The 16,760-nt window shown below is 47.7% G+C and overlaps 1 protein-coding gene across 1 annotated transcript in view; it reads right to left on the reverse strand.

The window, feature by feature from the left end:
• The window catches only part of thsd7aa (thrombospondin, type I, domain containing 7Aa), a 712,619-nt gene that overhangs the window by 183,658 nt on the left and 512,201 nt on the right, over positions 1 to 16,760 (reverse strand). The window contains exon 11 of the mRNA XM_072509118.1: positions 14,411 to 14,514. Within this exon, the coding sequence (XP_072365219.1) occupies positions 14,411 to 14,514 (104 nt within the window). The remainder of the gene's footprint in view (positions 1 to 14,410; positions 14,515 to 16,760) is intronic.

Consider the following 16,760-nt stretch of genomic DNA (forward strand, 5'->3'; position numbering starts at 1 on the left):
GGCCAAAATGAGAGTCTCACCATTCCATTGTGGGTGTGGGTAGGGTTAGAGAGCTTGAAAAGGAAGAACAGGAGGGCTGAAGAGAATGAGAAACTGCTCAGTGCTGGATAAATTATTTAAAATTTAGCAGAAAGGAAAAATGGATCAGAATTAGACTACATTAAACAGAATCACTGCAATCGCAACCCTGCAGAAAGAGGCCATTCGGCCCATGGAGACTGCACCGACCTTCTGAAAGAGGACCCCACCTTAGCCCACTCCACTGCCCTATCCCTGTAACCCCATCTAACCTTGTGGACACTAAGAGGCAATTTAGCATGGCCAATCCACCTAATCTGCATATCTTTGGACTGTGGGAGGAAACCACAGCACCCGGAGGAAACCCATACAAACACAGCGAAAATGTACAAACTCCACAATGTCACCCGAGGCTGGAATGGAAACCGGATCCATGCGCTGTGAGGCAGCAGTGCTAACCACTGTGCCATCGTGCAGCCCAACTAACTTTAAATTCCCCAAATTAACTCCCTTCAGAGGAAAGAAACTCAAAAACAATATGCTACTGAAGCAATGATGGAAATGTCTAACTCTTGAATTAGTGTCACCTAATGGTAACCACCAGAAAATGCATGCAAACATAAGCCACAATAGTGGTTTTATGACAGAGAAAATGTGATCAACTATTCAGAATGGAATAAAAATCCTTTTGCAACAGAAAACTCACGGAATTGTAAATGTCAAGAGAGTGTGGATTTTGTTTGACACAGATAGATCCAGAAGGAACTTTATGGGTGACAGGGTGTACTGATTTTAGTAATATTAGTAAAATATGTGGTGTTGCACAATTTGAACAATTTGAATTTTCCCAGTTCAGCAGAATTAATGCATGGTGGAATAATAGCACCAATATGGGATGGTGAGCAGGGGGAGGAGGAAGATTGAAATGGAGGTGAGTGAAGAAGGAATGGGAAGGAATTGAGGGAAGAGGGAGATAGGAAGAAGGCAGTGCGGTGAATTTTGACTTTGGACAATGGTGTAAAATGGTGATATTGAATCAGTCTGCTGCTTTAAATCTCTCCTGATTTTCATTTCTTTTGAAGTCTTGGTAGCTGCCTTGGTTCTCCCTGTAGCAGTCTGACTGAGATTAAAAATGTGGTGGAGTGCTGCATCTTTAAACATTTCACAAGTGTTCCCTTAAGCTATTGCATACATCTGAAAATAATCAGTCAGTGCAAACGATTTATAAGCAGTCTGCCTGGGATAAAACTTGCAACAATATTTGTTTCAAGTAGTTGTTATGATCCCTCGGTTTGTGGGAACCAAAGAGCTTCACAGAGCAGGAAGCTGGGTGATGAAAATCTACCTCTGCTATGTGCTGAACAGCAGATACATTTTCTTGGACGACATATTCATAGCTTACACACTCATGCGTACAGCAATCTTAGTAACTGTTGTTTACAACAGAAGAGAAGCACTGAAAATAATTTCTAAGCCTTTGTGTCATATCAGACCTTGACATATGATAATGTGCATAAACTTCCAAATGATCTTGCTTGTTCCGGATTTTTCATGGGAAAATTTGATTTTGTCGATTTGCTTTGGCAAGATTTCCTACATCCACACTGCTCTCTTTTCTTCCTCCCCTTGTTACATTTTATTTCCTATTTTCCACTTTTTTCCCTCCCCTCATGTCAGGTTATGGTTTACCGACCAGTGATTAACCTCCAATATCTTACACACTTAGCATTGGCCCTCTTCGACAGTAAACAACAAGACTATTCAACTGTGAGGCCATCATTTATCAGCCCAATTTGTTCCTAACTCAGAGGGAGGACATTTGTGCATTGTCTTGCAAAGATCACTGGATGAGTGAGAATCATGACAGTAAAGAAAAAGGACATCTAGCCCTTCATGAATGTGTTGATGCCAACTCCTCAACTGGTGCCTTTTATTCCCATGTTAACTAGAAAATCCCCATAGGTTGATACCATTGTTATCTCAATACAAGAATAACAGTAGCAGTTAACTCACATTTTGTGGTGGGTAAAATGAGAGAAGTCAAACCCTGAAATGATAAAATCCAGCAATGGAAGCGAAATAGAAATGCAGATAAATAGTGTTACAGAGACTTTTTCAATTATCTGTTCAGATGTGGGTGGCTATGCTAAGACCAGATGTATTACTTGTCATAATATCCACTCATGTATATAATGAGATGTAGACAGGCAGTGATTGACACACAGGATGACCAGTAAGCACATAACACAGTGCAGCCAATCACCAGACAGGACACTACCACTATAAAGCCAGGTTTCCCGCTCTCTTGGGACCCAGCCACTGAGACAGTCAGAGTCCATGAACTAGCAAGTGCAAACACCATGCGGTAGCTAGTAAGTCTGGTCAGGCTACTACAAGGTCTCCAGTCAGTTCAGTATAGTGTCAACCCACAGCTGAATATGTATATCAGTTCTATCGTTGAATAAAACTGTGTTGGATCTTCTCTAGTGTTAGACGTCTGTTTCTAGCTTCCCTGCATCGAGTGCAGTCCACATTGAACCTACCTGCCTAACACATAATGGTACCAGAGTGATACTGATCTTGATGGACCTACCTGGAGCGAATCAGCATTGACGAGCAAGCCGCCATCTGGTGAAATGGAAAACATCCAGCCTCCTCCGCAGCTCCGGCAACCTCGGCGCCAATTGGAAAATCTTCAAGCAAAAGTTCCTCTTGTACATTGAGCCCTCCGACCTCAAAGCAGCATCGGATGCCAGGAAGATCTTGCTATTTCTCTCCACCGCGGGGGACCACGCCATCTACATCTACAACTCCCTTACGTTCGCTGCCGGCGAAGACAAAACAAAATTCAAAACAGCCTTGCTGAAGTTTGACAGCCACTGCGACATTGAGGTGAATGAGAGCTTTGAATGGTACGTTTTCCAGCCGAGGCTTTAGGGTAAGGACGAACCTTTTCAGTCCTTCGTGAGCCATCTCCTCATCCTCGCGCAGTCATGTAACTATGACTCGACGGTGATTCCATGATCCGGGATCAGATCGTTTTCGGGGTCCACTCCGACTCCCTTCGGCAGCAGCTCCTGAAAGTCAAACACTTGACCCTCTCTGTCGCTATCGAGACGTGCGTTGTGCATGAACATGCTAAGAATCATTACTCCCACATTAGGGTGGCAGAAACTGCAAAGCTGGCCTCCCATGAGGCGGAACGGGTGCAGGCCATTGCACAAATGCAGGGCCTGAGCATCGAGGAGAGCGGCCGTTTCGCACGCTTTTCCCGGGTCCCTGCGCATATGCGCCACGACGAGTGGATGACGAGTCCGACAACCCGATTGCGCAGGTGCGTATGTCGACCGACTGCACTGCGCATGCGCGATGGCGCAAGGAACGCGCTGACGTGGGCGTCATGATGTGTCCGAATTGTGGCTCCGCCCATTTAAAGCGGCAATGTCCAGCAAAAGGACACTGGTGTCTACAGCGTGACAAGCTTGGCCACTACGCAGTCCTTTGCAGATCTGCTCCACCGCTCAGCAGCCAGCGATCCGAGCTGCGGCGCAGAAGTGTCCGCTCAGTACAAGGCATGCCAAATTTCGATCCCGACAGCCCAACAGACCCTGATGCTGAGTGTCTCAAGTCCCCATACCGGGTGGGCATCATAACTACACATGCGCTGCCTTTCACCACAATGGTGAAACGCCTCTCGATCCTCAGTGTGGATCCCGCCGACGAGTGGTGTGCTGTCCTCACAGTTAACAAGGCTCGCATCCGATTTAAACTCGACATCATGCGCATCAGCGAACCTCATCTCAAAATCCGACCTCCATACCATCCGCGCCAGATAAGCATTCTTCCACCGGCCTGCCAGCTCCTTGACTACAGTGGCAATGCCATAGCTGCCAGTGGCTCCTGTCAACTAGGGGTATCCAACAAGGAGATCAAGGCAACACTGCGGTTTGAAATCGTCGGGCCTGACAGAGTGGCCCTGCTCGGTGCTCGAGCCTGCAAGCTCCTGAACCTGGTTCAGCGAGTCCACATCATTTCACCATCACGGCGACAGCCTCGTCTGATGGAAACTTGCAAGCTGACATAGATGACATTATCACGCAATACCACAGCATATTCGATGGATTGGGCACGCTCCCATACCGATACAAAATCCTTCTCAAGCCGAACGCCACCCCTGTAATTCATGCACCACGCCAGGTGCCGGCACCCCTCAAGGATCGTCTGAAGAAGCAATTACAGGACCTCCAAGACCAGGGCATCATATCGAAGGTTACAGAGCCAACAGACTGGGTCAGCTCCATGGTCTGCGTAAAGAAGCCGTCAGGGGAGCTTCACATTTGCATTGACCCTAAGGATCTAAACTGCAACATCATGCGGGAGCATTACCCAATACCAAAACGTGAAGAGTTGACCACTGAGATGGCTCATGCCAGATTGTTTACTAAGCTGGACGCCGCCAAGGGTTTTTGGCAAATACAGCTGGAAGCATCCAGTCGCAAGCTGTGCACGGTCAACACCCCGTTCGGTCGCTTTTGCTTCCACTGGATGCCTTTTGGGATCATATCTGCCTCCAAAGTGTTTCACCGCATCATGGAGCAGATGATGGAGGGCATCGAGGGGGTGCGAGTATACGTTGATGACGTAATTACCAGGTCCACAATGCCCCAGGAACACATCGCTCGCCTCAAGGTATTCCAGAGAATTCATGAACATGGTCTCCAGCTCAACAGGGCAAGTGCTCATTTGGTCAATCGGATATTAAGTTCCTGGGTGACCACATTCGCAGCAGGGCGTGCGGCCAGATGCCGACAAGATCTCGGTGATCAACGCCATGAAGACCCTGGAGGACAAGAAGGCGGTCCTCCGCTTCCTCGGGATGGTCAACTTCCTCGGGAAATTCATTCCCAATATGGCATCCCACACCACGGCCCTCCGCCATCTCGTCAAGAAATCGACGGAATTCCAGTGGCTGCCCACACATGAAGAGGAATGGCGTGAGCTGAAAGCAAAGCTCACCACAGCCCCGGTTCTAGCGTTCTTCGACCCAACCAAGGAAACCAAGGTATCGACTGATGCAAGCCAGGACGGCATTGAGGCGGTGCTCCTTCAGCGAGATGACGCCTCGTCCTGGGCTCCAGTGGCGTATGCCTCCAGGGCCATGACGCCCACTGAGCAACGGTATGCTCAGATTGAGAAGGAGTGCCTGGGCCTCCTGACAGGGATAGTCAAGTTTCACGACTACGTTTACGGCCTGCCGAAATTCACGGTAGAAACGGACCACAGGCCTCTAGTCCATATAATCCAGAAGGATTTAAATGACATGACACCTCGGTTACAGCCGCTACGACTTCGAACTTGTCTACACGCCAGGCAAAGAGCTGATCGTTGCAGATGCCCTATGCAGGTCCATGACCACACCGTGTGAACCAAGTGACTTCATCTGCCACATAGAAGCGCAAGTGCAGTTGTGTGCCACCAACCTTCCGGCCTCTGACGAACGGGTGGTCCAAATTCGTGAGGAGATGGCCAAGGATCCTCTGCTGCAGCGTGTGGTGCAGCAACTTACCAATGGCTGACAGAAGGGAAAATGTCCCCAGTTCTATAACGTAAAAGACGACCTGAAGATGGTGGAGGGAATCCTTCTGAAACTCGACAGGATCGTAATTCCTCAGAGCATGCGGGCTATGGTGCTGGGCCAACTCCATGAGGGTCACCTTGGGGTCGAGAAATGCCGACTGTTATAACCTGCCTGCTTACCATTGGCTGGGGACTAATGACAATCCCACAATCCTGTGGGAGTATGAGCTTTCCCAATGAGGGGGGGGGGGGGGGGGGGGGAGAAATCATTAGCAGACTCCCTGTATAAATAAAGCTGGCCAGTTTGGAACCAGCAGGAAGGAGTAAGCAGCAAGCGAGGTTGCTGCTCTTGTGTATATATATATGTTATTGTAAATAAATGTTATTTCTTTGTATCCTTGAAACTCGTGCTGGATTCTTCGTGACCCTCACAAAACTGGCGACAAGGGTTAAAGTGAACAGCTGTCTGCACTGCTGAAGCCACCTCCCTGGATTTTTATTGAATACAGGTTGGAAGTTGTTTTCTATTACACCATGCCTCTGTACAGACATTTGAATGTTTTTGATGCTGCGCTGGAAAGCTGGAACTAGTATGCACAACGGATGCGTTATTATTTCCGGGCAAACAATATAACCGAAAACGAGCGGCAGGTGGTAATAATGCTCACCGCCTGCGGCCCGCATACATTTGGGGTGATTAGGAGCCTTATGTATCCAGCTGCGCCGGACACCAAAACGTTTGATGAACTTGTGAATTTAGTGGGGCAGCGTTTCAACCCAACCCCGTCCACGATAGTCCAACGTTACCGGTTTAATACCGCTGAGAGGACCCCAGGAGAATCCCTTGCCGACTTTCTATCCAGGCTACGCAGGATTGCGGAGTACTGTGACAATGGTGAGACCTTGTCAGAAATGTTACGCGACCGTTTGGTTTGCGTTATTAACAATGCGGCCACCCAGAGAAAGTTGTTAGCTCAGCCAACATTAACTTTTCAACAGGCCATTCAAATAGTATTGTCCCGAGAGTGCGCAGAACGAGGAGCGCAGGAGATACAGGGAATGGAGGTGCACGCCTTGGGGCGCAACCCCTTCCGTCCGAAAACGTCCCCCTGCACTCCTACGGTACCTTGGGCGAGACGACGTCCGGATCGACGCCAGTGGCCGTCAGACATTCCTCCCCGAAGGGAACCTTCTCCAGAACTAATGGATGCGGACCCATGTCCGTGTCAGACTTGTAGGCGCCGACCCCGTCGCGGACGCCAGTCTTTGGGGCGGCCGTCGTTCCGGCCGAAACTGGGACCAGCCCAGGGGCCGTACCTTCCATGTGGATGAACCTGCGGTGACTATTCCTAAGGACACGGAGACAGAGGACGACTGCCTGCAGCTGCATTTTGTGGCAGCTCCCCATGTGGCCCCCATTAAGGTGACAGTACGGGTCAATGGTCACCCGCTTGAGATGGAGTTGGACACTGGCGCAGTGGTCTCCGTGATTGCCCAGAGGACATTCGATTGCATCAAGCATGGTATACAGACCCTTACATTAACCGACACACAGGCCAGGTTGGCCACCTACACGGAGGAACCATTGGACATCGCAGGAACTACGATTGTTAATGGACGCCAGGAGGGGCGTTTCCCACTTATCGTGGTGCGCGGCCATGGGCCCAGCCTGTTGGGTCGGGACTAGTTGCGCCATTTGCACTTGCAGTGGCAGCACATCCTCCGAACAGCTTCTGGAGGGTTGACTGAGGTGCAAGGACGATACCCAGATGTGTTCCAGCCCGGTTTGGGGAAAATGAAAGGGGCCGTAGCCCGTATCCAAGTCGAACCAGGAGCCACGCCGCGCTATTTCCGGGCACGCCCGGTGCCTTACTCCTTGCTCGAGAAGCTAGAAGGGGAGCTCACTCATTTGGAAACTTTGGGTATTATCAGGCAGCACCAATTGTACCTGTAATGAAGCCAGATGCCGCAGTTCGCTTGTGCGGCGACTATAGACTTACAGTGAATATGGCTTCCCGACTCGACCAATATCCAATGCCTCGCATAGAGGATCGCTACGCAAAGCTTGCCGGTGGACTCTCGTTCAAAAAATTAGATATGAGTCACGCCTACCTACAGTTGGAGCTGAACCCTGCCTCCCGACCATATGTAACGATTAATACACACCGGGGCTTGTATGAATATACACGTTTGCCCTTTGGAGTATCCTCTGCCTGCGCTATTTTTCAACGCATTATGGAGGGCATTTTGAGAGGTTTACCGCGTGTCGCTGTCTACTTAGATGACGTTTTGATCACAGGGACGTCGGAGCAGGAACATTTGGAAAATCTGGAGGCTGTCCTTAGATGCTTTTCGGAGGCTGGAGTCCATTTACGTCGCACAAAGTGCGTCTTTCAGGCGAAGGAAGTAGTCTACCTGGGTTATCCGGTGGACCGCGAAGGTTTGCACCCCGTCGCAGAGAAGGTGCGCGCGATTCAACAGGCCTCCGCCCCCCACTGACACTTCGCCTTCATTCTTTTCTCGGCCTCGTAAACTATTACGGGAAGTTCCTCCCCAATCTGGCAACTACGCTTGCCCCGTTGCATCTTCTGCGAAAGAAAAATCACACCTGGGTTTGGGGTCAGCCGCAAGAAACCGCTTTCCGGCGGGTAAAACAAAAATTGTCATCGTCTGGGTTACTAACCCACTATGATCCTAGAAAGCCTTTGCTCGTCACTTGTGATGCATCCCCGTATGGTATTGGGGCCGTTCTGTCCCACAAGATGGAGAAAGGGGCCGAGCGGCCGATAGCTTTCGTCTCCCGCACATTGACTGCAGCGGAAAAAAAGTACGCGCAGATCGAGAAGGAGGGCCTGGCAGTGGTCTTTGCGGTGAAACGTTTCCACCAGTACGTGTATGGCCGCCACTTCATTATCGTGACTGATCATAAGCCTCTGCTGGGACTTTTCAGAGAGGATAAGCCAATACCGCCCATTGCTTCCGCACGGATCCAGCGCTGGGCTTTGTTGCTCGCTGCATACGAGTATTCTCTTGAGCACAAACCAGGTACGCAGATAGCGAATGCTGACGCACTGAGCCGATTGCCTTTATCGGCCGGCCCCATGTCGACCCCCACGAATGGTGAGGTGGTTGCAACCCTAAATTCTATGGACACATTGTCTATCACGGCATCACAGATCCGTGACTGGACCCAGACGGAGCCAGTCATGTCAAAGGTTCGACACATAGTCCTGTATGGTGGGCAGCATAGACAGCTCCCAGGCGAGTTGCGGCCATTTTCCTCCAAGCTGTCAGAATTCAGCGTGGAAGAAGGCATCCTCTTGTGGGGGACGCGTGTGATTGTCCCAGAAAAAGGACAGGAGCTGATACTAAGAGACTTGCACAACGGGCATCCAGGTGTGACCAAAATGAAAATGTTGGCCCGGAGTTATATTTGGTGGCTAGGCCTCGATGCCGACATTGAGAAGGTGGCCCAAAACTGCTCCATTTTTCAGGAGCATCAGAAGCTTCCGCCGGCCGTGCCCCTACATCACTGGGAATGGCCAGGGCGGCCTTGGGCGCGCTTGCATACGGATTTCGCCAGCCAACGTTTCAAGGATCCATGTTTCGTTTATTAATCAACACCCAGTCTAAATGGCTAGAGGTGCAGAAGATACTAGGCACAAGGTCCTGCGCAACAATTGAGAAGATACGTTTGTCTTTTAGTACACATGGCCTCCCCGAGGTGCTGGTCACGGATAACGGCACTCCACTCACAAGTGAGGAGTTTGCGAAGTTCATGAAGATGAACGGCATACGCCATATCCACACTGCCCCTTACCACCCGGCTTGAAATGGGTTGGCAGGGCGCGCAGTGCAGACATTCAAACGAGGCCTAAAGAAGCAATCTTCCAGATCAATGGACACGAGACTGGCTCGCTTTTTGTTTTCGTATAGGACCACCCCCCATGCGGTGACTGGGGTAGCTCCCGCAGAACTCCGAATGGGCCGGAGACTTCGCACCCGCCTTAGTATGGTTTTCCCGTACATTGGCGCAAAGGTACGCCGCACACAAGAACGGCAGAGACAGGGTTTTTCTCGGCATCGGCCGATTCGGCAGTTTGCGCCGGTGACCCAGTGTTCATTCGCAATTTTGCTGGTGATGCCCAGTGGGTCCCTGGCGTAATCTTTCGCCAAACGGGCCCTATATCTTGCCAAGTGCAAGACCAGGGTCATCTCCAGCGCAAACATGTAGACCACGTTCGGTCCAGAAAACTATCCCTTCCAAAGATTCCCCGCCCCCGGACCACATTTCTGCAGCCGCAGAGACCAGAGACAATGGAAAGTAGTCCTCACAATCTTCCTCTGGTGCCTCACTCAAAGCCTGCGCAGGTCGTTACAGAACCGCGCGGAGATAGAGACGCCGAGATGACAGAGGCAGCAGACTCTGACTCCGAGATGGAGACACAGGACGTATCAGAGGGGGAATCCTCGGGCCCACGGGCCGTGGATGTACAACCGTTACGCCGTTCATCACGGAAGCGCCGGTCTCCTTCTCGTTACACGCCGCCCGATCCAGCGCATCGTGCAAATGGTGTCCGGCCTGCGGCAAAACGAGTCCGACGCCCTCCTTCGCCAGGGTCTTCGGTAGATTCCTTGGACTTTGGGGGGGGGGAGGGATGTTATAACCTGCCTGCTTACCATTCGCTGGGGACTAATGACTATCCCACAATCCTGTGGGAGTATGAGCTTCCCCAATGAGGGGGGCGGAGAAATCATTAGCAGACTCCCTGTATAAATAAAGCTGGCCAGTTTGGAACCAGCAGGAAGGAGTAGGCGGCAAGCGAGGCAGCTCCTGATCCTCCTCTGCGGCGATCGACAAGAATTCGTCGCCCACCATAAAGACTGAATCTGTAGACTGAAATTTTGTACATTTTGTGACTTCATCGATTTAACCTTTGTAAATATTGTTTTGTTTGCCATGTATGTGCACTATCGACACTTTCCTATGTACATACGTTCATTTAGACACCTATATATATATATATATGTATTTATTTATCTAAAATAAAGATGTCACTATATCCACTCATGTATATAATGAGATGCAGACAGGCAGTGATTGACACACAGGATGACCAGTAGGCACACAACACAGTGCAGCTAATCACCAGACAGGACACTACCACTATAAAGCCAGAGGGCACTAGGTTTCCCGCTCTCTCGGGACCCAGCCAATGAGACAGTCAGAGTCCACGAGCTAGCAAGTGCAAACACCATTAAATCTGGTCAGGCTACTACAAGGTCTCCAGTCAGTTTAGTAGTGTTGACCCACAGCTGAATATGTATATCAGTTCTATCATTGAATAAAACAGTGTTGGATCTTCTCCAGTGTTAGACGTCTGTTTCTAGCTTCCCTGCATCGAGTGCAGTCCACATCGAACCTACCTGCCTAACTCATCATTACTCATTCCTATTTGCCTTGACAAGTGATTATTTGCCAGGCATTTCAGAAAGCAACTAAGAGTCAACTATATATGTGAAATAGATGCACATGTTAGTCAGACTGATGGGAGTAACCGGTTCTGTTCTCTGCAAGACATTAATTTCACAACTTGTGATAATAATATTTGAATTCATGGTTCCTGGAGTCCTACAAAATAAAAGAGATATCGAGAACACATGTACAGATGGGATTCTAACCAGGTTCAAGGAATATGGGTTTAGCTTGAGATGGGAAGACTAATGAAGTGAAGACTAAATGTGCATGGATGTTTGCAGAAGGCAAAGAAGGTGGCTTCAATTTTGCTGATATTAAGTTGGCAGAAATTTTGCCTCATTCACAACAGAGGGCAGAAGTCGGTGATTAGGGAGGCCACTTGTGGGAGCTCGGGGTAATAAAATCAGAGAAGCAACATAAAGATGGTTCTTTGACACAGTCTCTATGTTGTGGACTTTTCCCAGCGACAGGCTTCAAGGCAAATGGGCTTCATGCTCCAAGGAGCTGATCTACATTTTACTGGAACCATTGGCAAGAAAGGCTGCCCCAGAATTTCACCTCGGTCCAACCGTTGGCCCTCTGCACTTTTATTTTTAATTTATTTCTCTGGGAGCGTCCTGAAGATGCCTAACTGCCTCAACGCCTCTTCTGGTGGAAGTGCTGAGGCCTCTGAGCCTGCCAACATACTGAATAGAATAGCGGGCCGACAAGTGGCCAATTAGGAGACTGACTGCAGTAAAGTCGGCAAGTCAGTTCTGCTGGGATCCGCTTTTTTTTACAACATCTCGGTCCCAAAACGAGCAATAAAATTCAGTTCTTGAAGTCAGATAGGTAGTTGGCAAGTGTTCAGAAATCTGAGACCTGCAAACTCATCATGGTCTGATGATCAAACCCAGGATCTTCTGCTTAGTATAAAATTATACCCGTTCAGCCACCAAGGCAGAATTCTGCTCTTTTTACAATCATAGAATTCCTATAGTGCAGGAAGAGGCCATTCAGCCCATCAAGTCTGCACTGACCCTCCGAAAGAGCACTCTAACTCGGCCCAATCTCTCGCCCTATCCCCACAATTCCGTAGCTCCATCTAACATTTGGACACTAAGGAGTAATTTAGCATGGTCAGTCCACCTAACCTACACATCTTTGGACTGGGGGAGGACCTGAAGCACCCGGAGGAAACCCATGCAGACATGGGGAGAATGTGAAAACTCCACCCCAACAGTCACTCAAGTTGTAATTGAACCCGGTGCTGCGAGGCAGCAGTGCTGACCACTGTGCCATCATGCCGTAAGGGTGTGTTGGTGGCCCTTATGGAGGGTTGGAAAGCTGGGGCAGCTCTGCTGCGGTCATTTCTGGGAGCCCCAACATGGTTGTATGCTTATCAGACAACTAACCATCTGGGGTGTGTGGCCTCCATCTCTTCAAGACTGATCCTGCCTCCAAGGTCTGCCAGTCATTGGAGAGCCAGCTGCCTCGGCCCGGACTAACAATGGTGGGAGAGGTTCTGCAAACTACGTAAGCAGAGCAGTGCTGCGCGAGCTGCTCAGGCAGCCTCCAGATAGGGGGAGGTCATTGCTGAGGGTAATGGACCATTATTGAGGACAGGCAGGATGTGTTCCTGCAGAGATGACCCTTGATCCGGGTAATTAGGAAGGGGGGGTGGAGGTTGGGCCTTCGTGAGCCACCGGATGCATAATTAGGAGTACACTACCTGAGCCCTCAAGAAGGTCACCAGCTTTTATTGGGAAACCTCCCCAAATGGCTTGGGGCGCCCCCACCACTGACCCCTTGGGCAGGAAGACTTACATTGAACCTTATCTCTCCCTTACTTAAGGCCAGGGAAGGGGGGGAGGTGGGAGTGGTGATGGTCAGGAAGGAAACGAGCTCTTCACTTTCTACATTCTTTCTCTATTTTATGGTCTGAACCACCCCTCACTATCTAGCCAACTCCCATGGCCCACATTAAAGTCCGTCCAGAATTGCACTACATTTTTCTATCAAGTTTCCTTTCAAACATATTTGCATATCAGCAAATGTGAAATCTACCATGAATCAATGCAATTTGGAAGCCATGTTTTGGAATATAATTTTTAAGAACATTAGGCAGAATTCTCCCCCGCCCCCGCCGGTGGATTTAATGGCTTTCATGGGTGGGATGGGGGGGGGGGGCCGGGGGGGAGATGCCAGCGTGAACCTAATTATTTGCATCCCATTAATGTGATGCGGATGAAGACCCGTACACCTGCCCAATTCGCCACGACACTGGCAGAAAACACGCTGACGTGAAACACATTAGGAACAATGTGGCATATAGATGTTGGGACTCACCTGAACAATACTTGAAGTTGCCTCTGGAGTTCGTGGTGGAGGTTATCAGCAACCCTGCACCCCGGAACACCACAGCAGTGGGTGAGGGGAACATCTACAGGTGGAGCCTCCAGAATCGGTGTTCTGGAGGGGGTCCACCTTCCAGCCTCAGAATGTTCCTGGAGATTCATTTTCATTTTCAGGAGATCCACCTTCTTTATTCAATAGTGGGTCAGTGATGTTAGATGACTTTTCATAAGCGCCGACATAGGGATGGCTAACTACATGTTATCAGGCCTCCCATGTCATGGAATACAGTTTAAAACACCCAGTTGCATAATTAATGTGGTTGGGGCAAGATTTGGCGTGTTTCCCCACCGGCCTTCACGATGGGAAGTGCTGCCACATGAACTAGTCCCAGAATGTTAGAATTCCGCCCTTTGTTGCATTAAAAATATTCCTGATCATATTTAAGAATTGTAACCCGGCGCACATTTGTTAATGCAGCTGCAAATTGCTTCATGTAAAAAACCCAACATTTTTGAATCAATATCTGGTCCACTACCTGTGAGTAATCTATTTTAAATAACTGAAAATGACTTTAAAAGCAGAGCCATTTACATTGGTGTTCAGTAGTCAAGTTCTTGGTAAATTAAAATATATGTGTTAAAGCTTCTAAAATATGCCAATTCATATCCTTGCACCAATAAAACCAATTTAACATTAAGAGCCCCATCGAAGGCCTGAAATCAGGCATAATTATCAGAAACTTGTAATATTGATTAATTTATTCTGAGATGTGGCCAATTTTGTGGATGATGCTAATTGCAGTGCAATTCTTTTTAAACGCGACAAACGATCATGGAAACTCAATTTGTGTTGAACATAATTTGTGCTTAAAATCCCAGATTTTTGCACTGGTTTGGCAGATATTGGGCTAATTGCATTGAAATAAACAGCACAATCTAGCGGAAACTCCTGCTCAATATGTTTAATATGTGACAAGAAGGCCATAGTGAAGAAACTAACCTCTGGTTTGAAGTCCTGGACCACAGGTTTCATGTGCTCCAGGGCTGTTCTGACGGACATTCCATGGTACTAATTGACATCGACGCCATTTGTGTGTTTTCCACCTATAGAAAGAATGCAGCATTAAATGTTACTATTTATATTTTAATTAATGATGAAAATAAGTTGCATTTATTCTTTTATACCATATTTATATTTTCCTCATCACTTGTCACAATGCATCCTCTTCCCGGTGAAGGGTAGGGCAATTGCAAGATCTGACACAAGACTGAAGACCCTTGGACCTTTCAGCCATGTAAAGATGCATCAGGTTGATATTATAAGGGGATATTAGATTGCTATGAATATGAAAAAAATAGCTGATATCAGGAAAATGCTCTTGACGCAAAGTAGAAAGTGAAGGCAAAAATCTTGGAAATGCTTAGGATACAATGGAGTTTTTGAAATAATTGTGGGACATGAACTGGTAATGGAAGAGAAAGGATTCTTCCTGCCTCCCACCCACCTATCGAATCCTACCACCATATTAAGCTTAATGTGCTCTCCAAGAAGCAGGGTTGGTCTCTCATTCAACCTCAGCAAGATTAATATTCTCCATCAAAAAACTGAATGGCCATATCTCCAACAACAGAGATCTCCATGACCAGGCTTAAGGTTTTGATCTGTGACAATCCTGTTGGCATAATTCTTTTGTATGTCAGGGTGCTTTTGGATGAGAATTTCCACCAACGGTGTCTCTACGGGATATTGGAGGTCGGGTGGGAGGATGGGTGGGGGGACTCCGGGGTCCTTGCCGAGGCAATTCTTCCAACATAGCAACCGTGATCGTGTGAAATCAGCTCCTCTGGTTTGGACATTGCATCCACATGCCAAATAGTCATCTTCTGGGGCAGATCCTCTTTTCACAACTTAAGAATGCTCTCAATCTCAAGGAGAACAGAAAGGATAATCTGAAGGGAACACTCTAAAGGTCTCATTAAAAAGGAGACAAATTGACAACACTGCATGGGAAGAACTTGTGGCAAACTGTGACATGTGGCAGTGCCCCATCCAACAAACCACAGCAGAGTCAGAAACTAACCACATGAAATCTGCTAGAGAGAAGCAACAGGGCAGCATGAGATTGTCCCCGCTTGAGAACCACTCCTTCCTCTGAGCACAGCCATCTCTGCCATAGATCTGTGGCTTCAGGATTGACTTGGTGAGTCATCTGAGGGCACAAAAATCATGTTGCATGGCAGATGTCATCCTTACTACAAGGGACTGATGATGTCAGTGAATATTCTCACACTCAAAATCTTATACTTAAGGCAGAAGATTATTCCTGAATATTATTTACCATTTGTACCTTAGCAATGAACTGTGACTTGCAGGGCCCCATACCATTTGGCAATGTGCAAATAATGTTCTTTCATGAATACTAATATACATTTTCATGAATTTTGAATCAGGATAGTACAATTTCACAAGAATAGCAGGAAAATGATGATCTCATGTGACTATAGTTTGTTTCCTGATGGAATAAAGATATGAATTACTTAAGAAGGTTGGTCTTTTTCAAGATTAGCTAAATTAGATACCTGCCCTAAGTAATAGGATATGTTGCTGTGGCAAACTGATATGGATTACATTACGACTCCGACTTTTGCAAATACATTTGTCAAAATGCCGAGCGGAATTAAATCTGTCCATGCTGTATCTATTGAAATGAGAGTATAATTTCTGTGCACTATTTTAGTGCATTCATTAAAGAAATATACAAAGTAACTGTAGAAGCTTGTGTACTAATGTCACACAATGGGTTAGATTTTGACTGCAAAAATGTGTAAAATATAATTGCAAATTGACAACCTTGGCCAGAACTCTCCGGTGGTTGCGATTCAATTTTCCTGCCAGCAACGCACTCCGACCAGCGGGTTTTGCGGTGGCTTGGGATAGTTACAATGGGAAATCCCGTTGATAATCGGCTGGAAGATAAAATCCCACTGCCAGCGAATGGCACATGGCGAGAAACATGTGGCTAGTGGACCAGAGTTTTACAACACTCTAGATTTTATTTTTGTTCAAGTCATTTTAAGAAAGATGCAACAATATGTCTCCTTCACCATGTTGCAATCTTGTACAAACATTATGCGCAACTACAAACAGAACTATTTTGATTGACTGATTTAATTTTATATTTTGAAATAATATTCTCATTCAATAAAGAAGTTCCCCTTTGTTCTGGAGGTTGTACTTTCTGTAATCTATTTTCAAAGAGATTTGAACCCAAGGAATGTTCAATTAACCCTACTTTTAGTAATCTACCAGATTAGATTTAAAGTACTCTGATCTTTGCTATCAAGTTCTC

Source organism: Scyliorhinus torazame, chromosome 6 (genome assembly GCF_047496885.1).
Source record: "Scyliorhinus torazame isolate Kashiwa2021f chromosome 6, sScyTor2.1, whole genome shotgun sequence".
NCBI classification, from domain to species: Eukaryota; Metazoa; Chordata; class Chondrichthyes; order Carcharhiniformes; family Scyliorhinidae; genus Scyliorhinus; species Scyliorhinus torazame.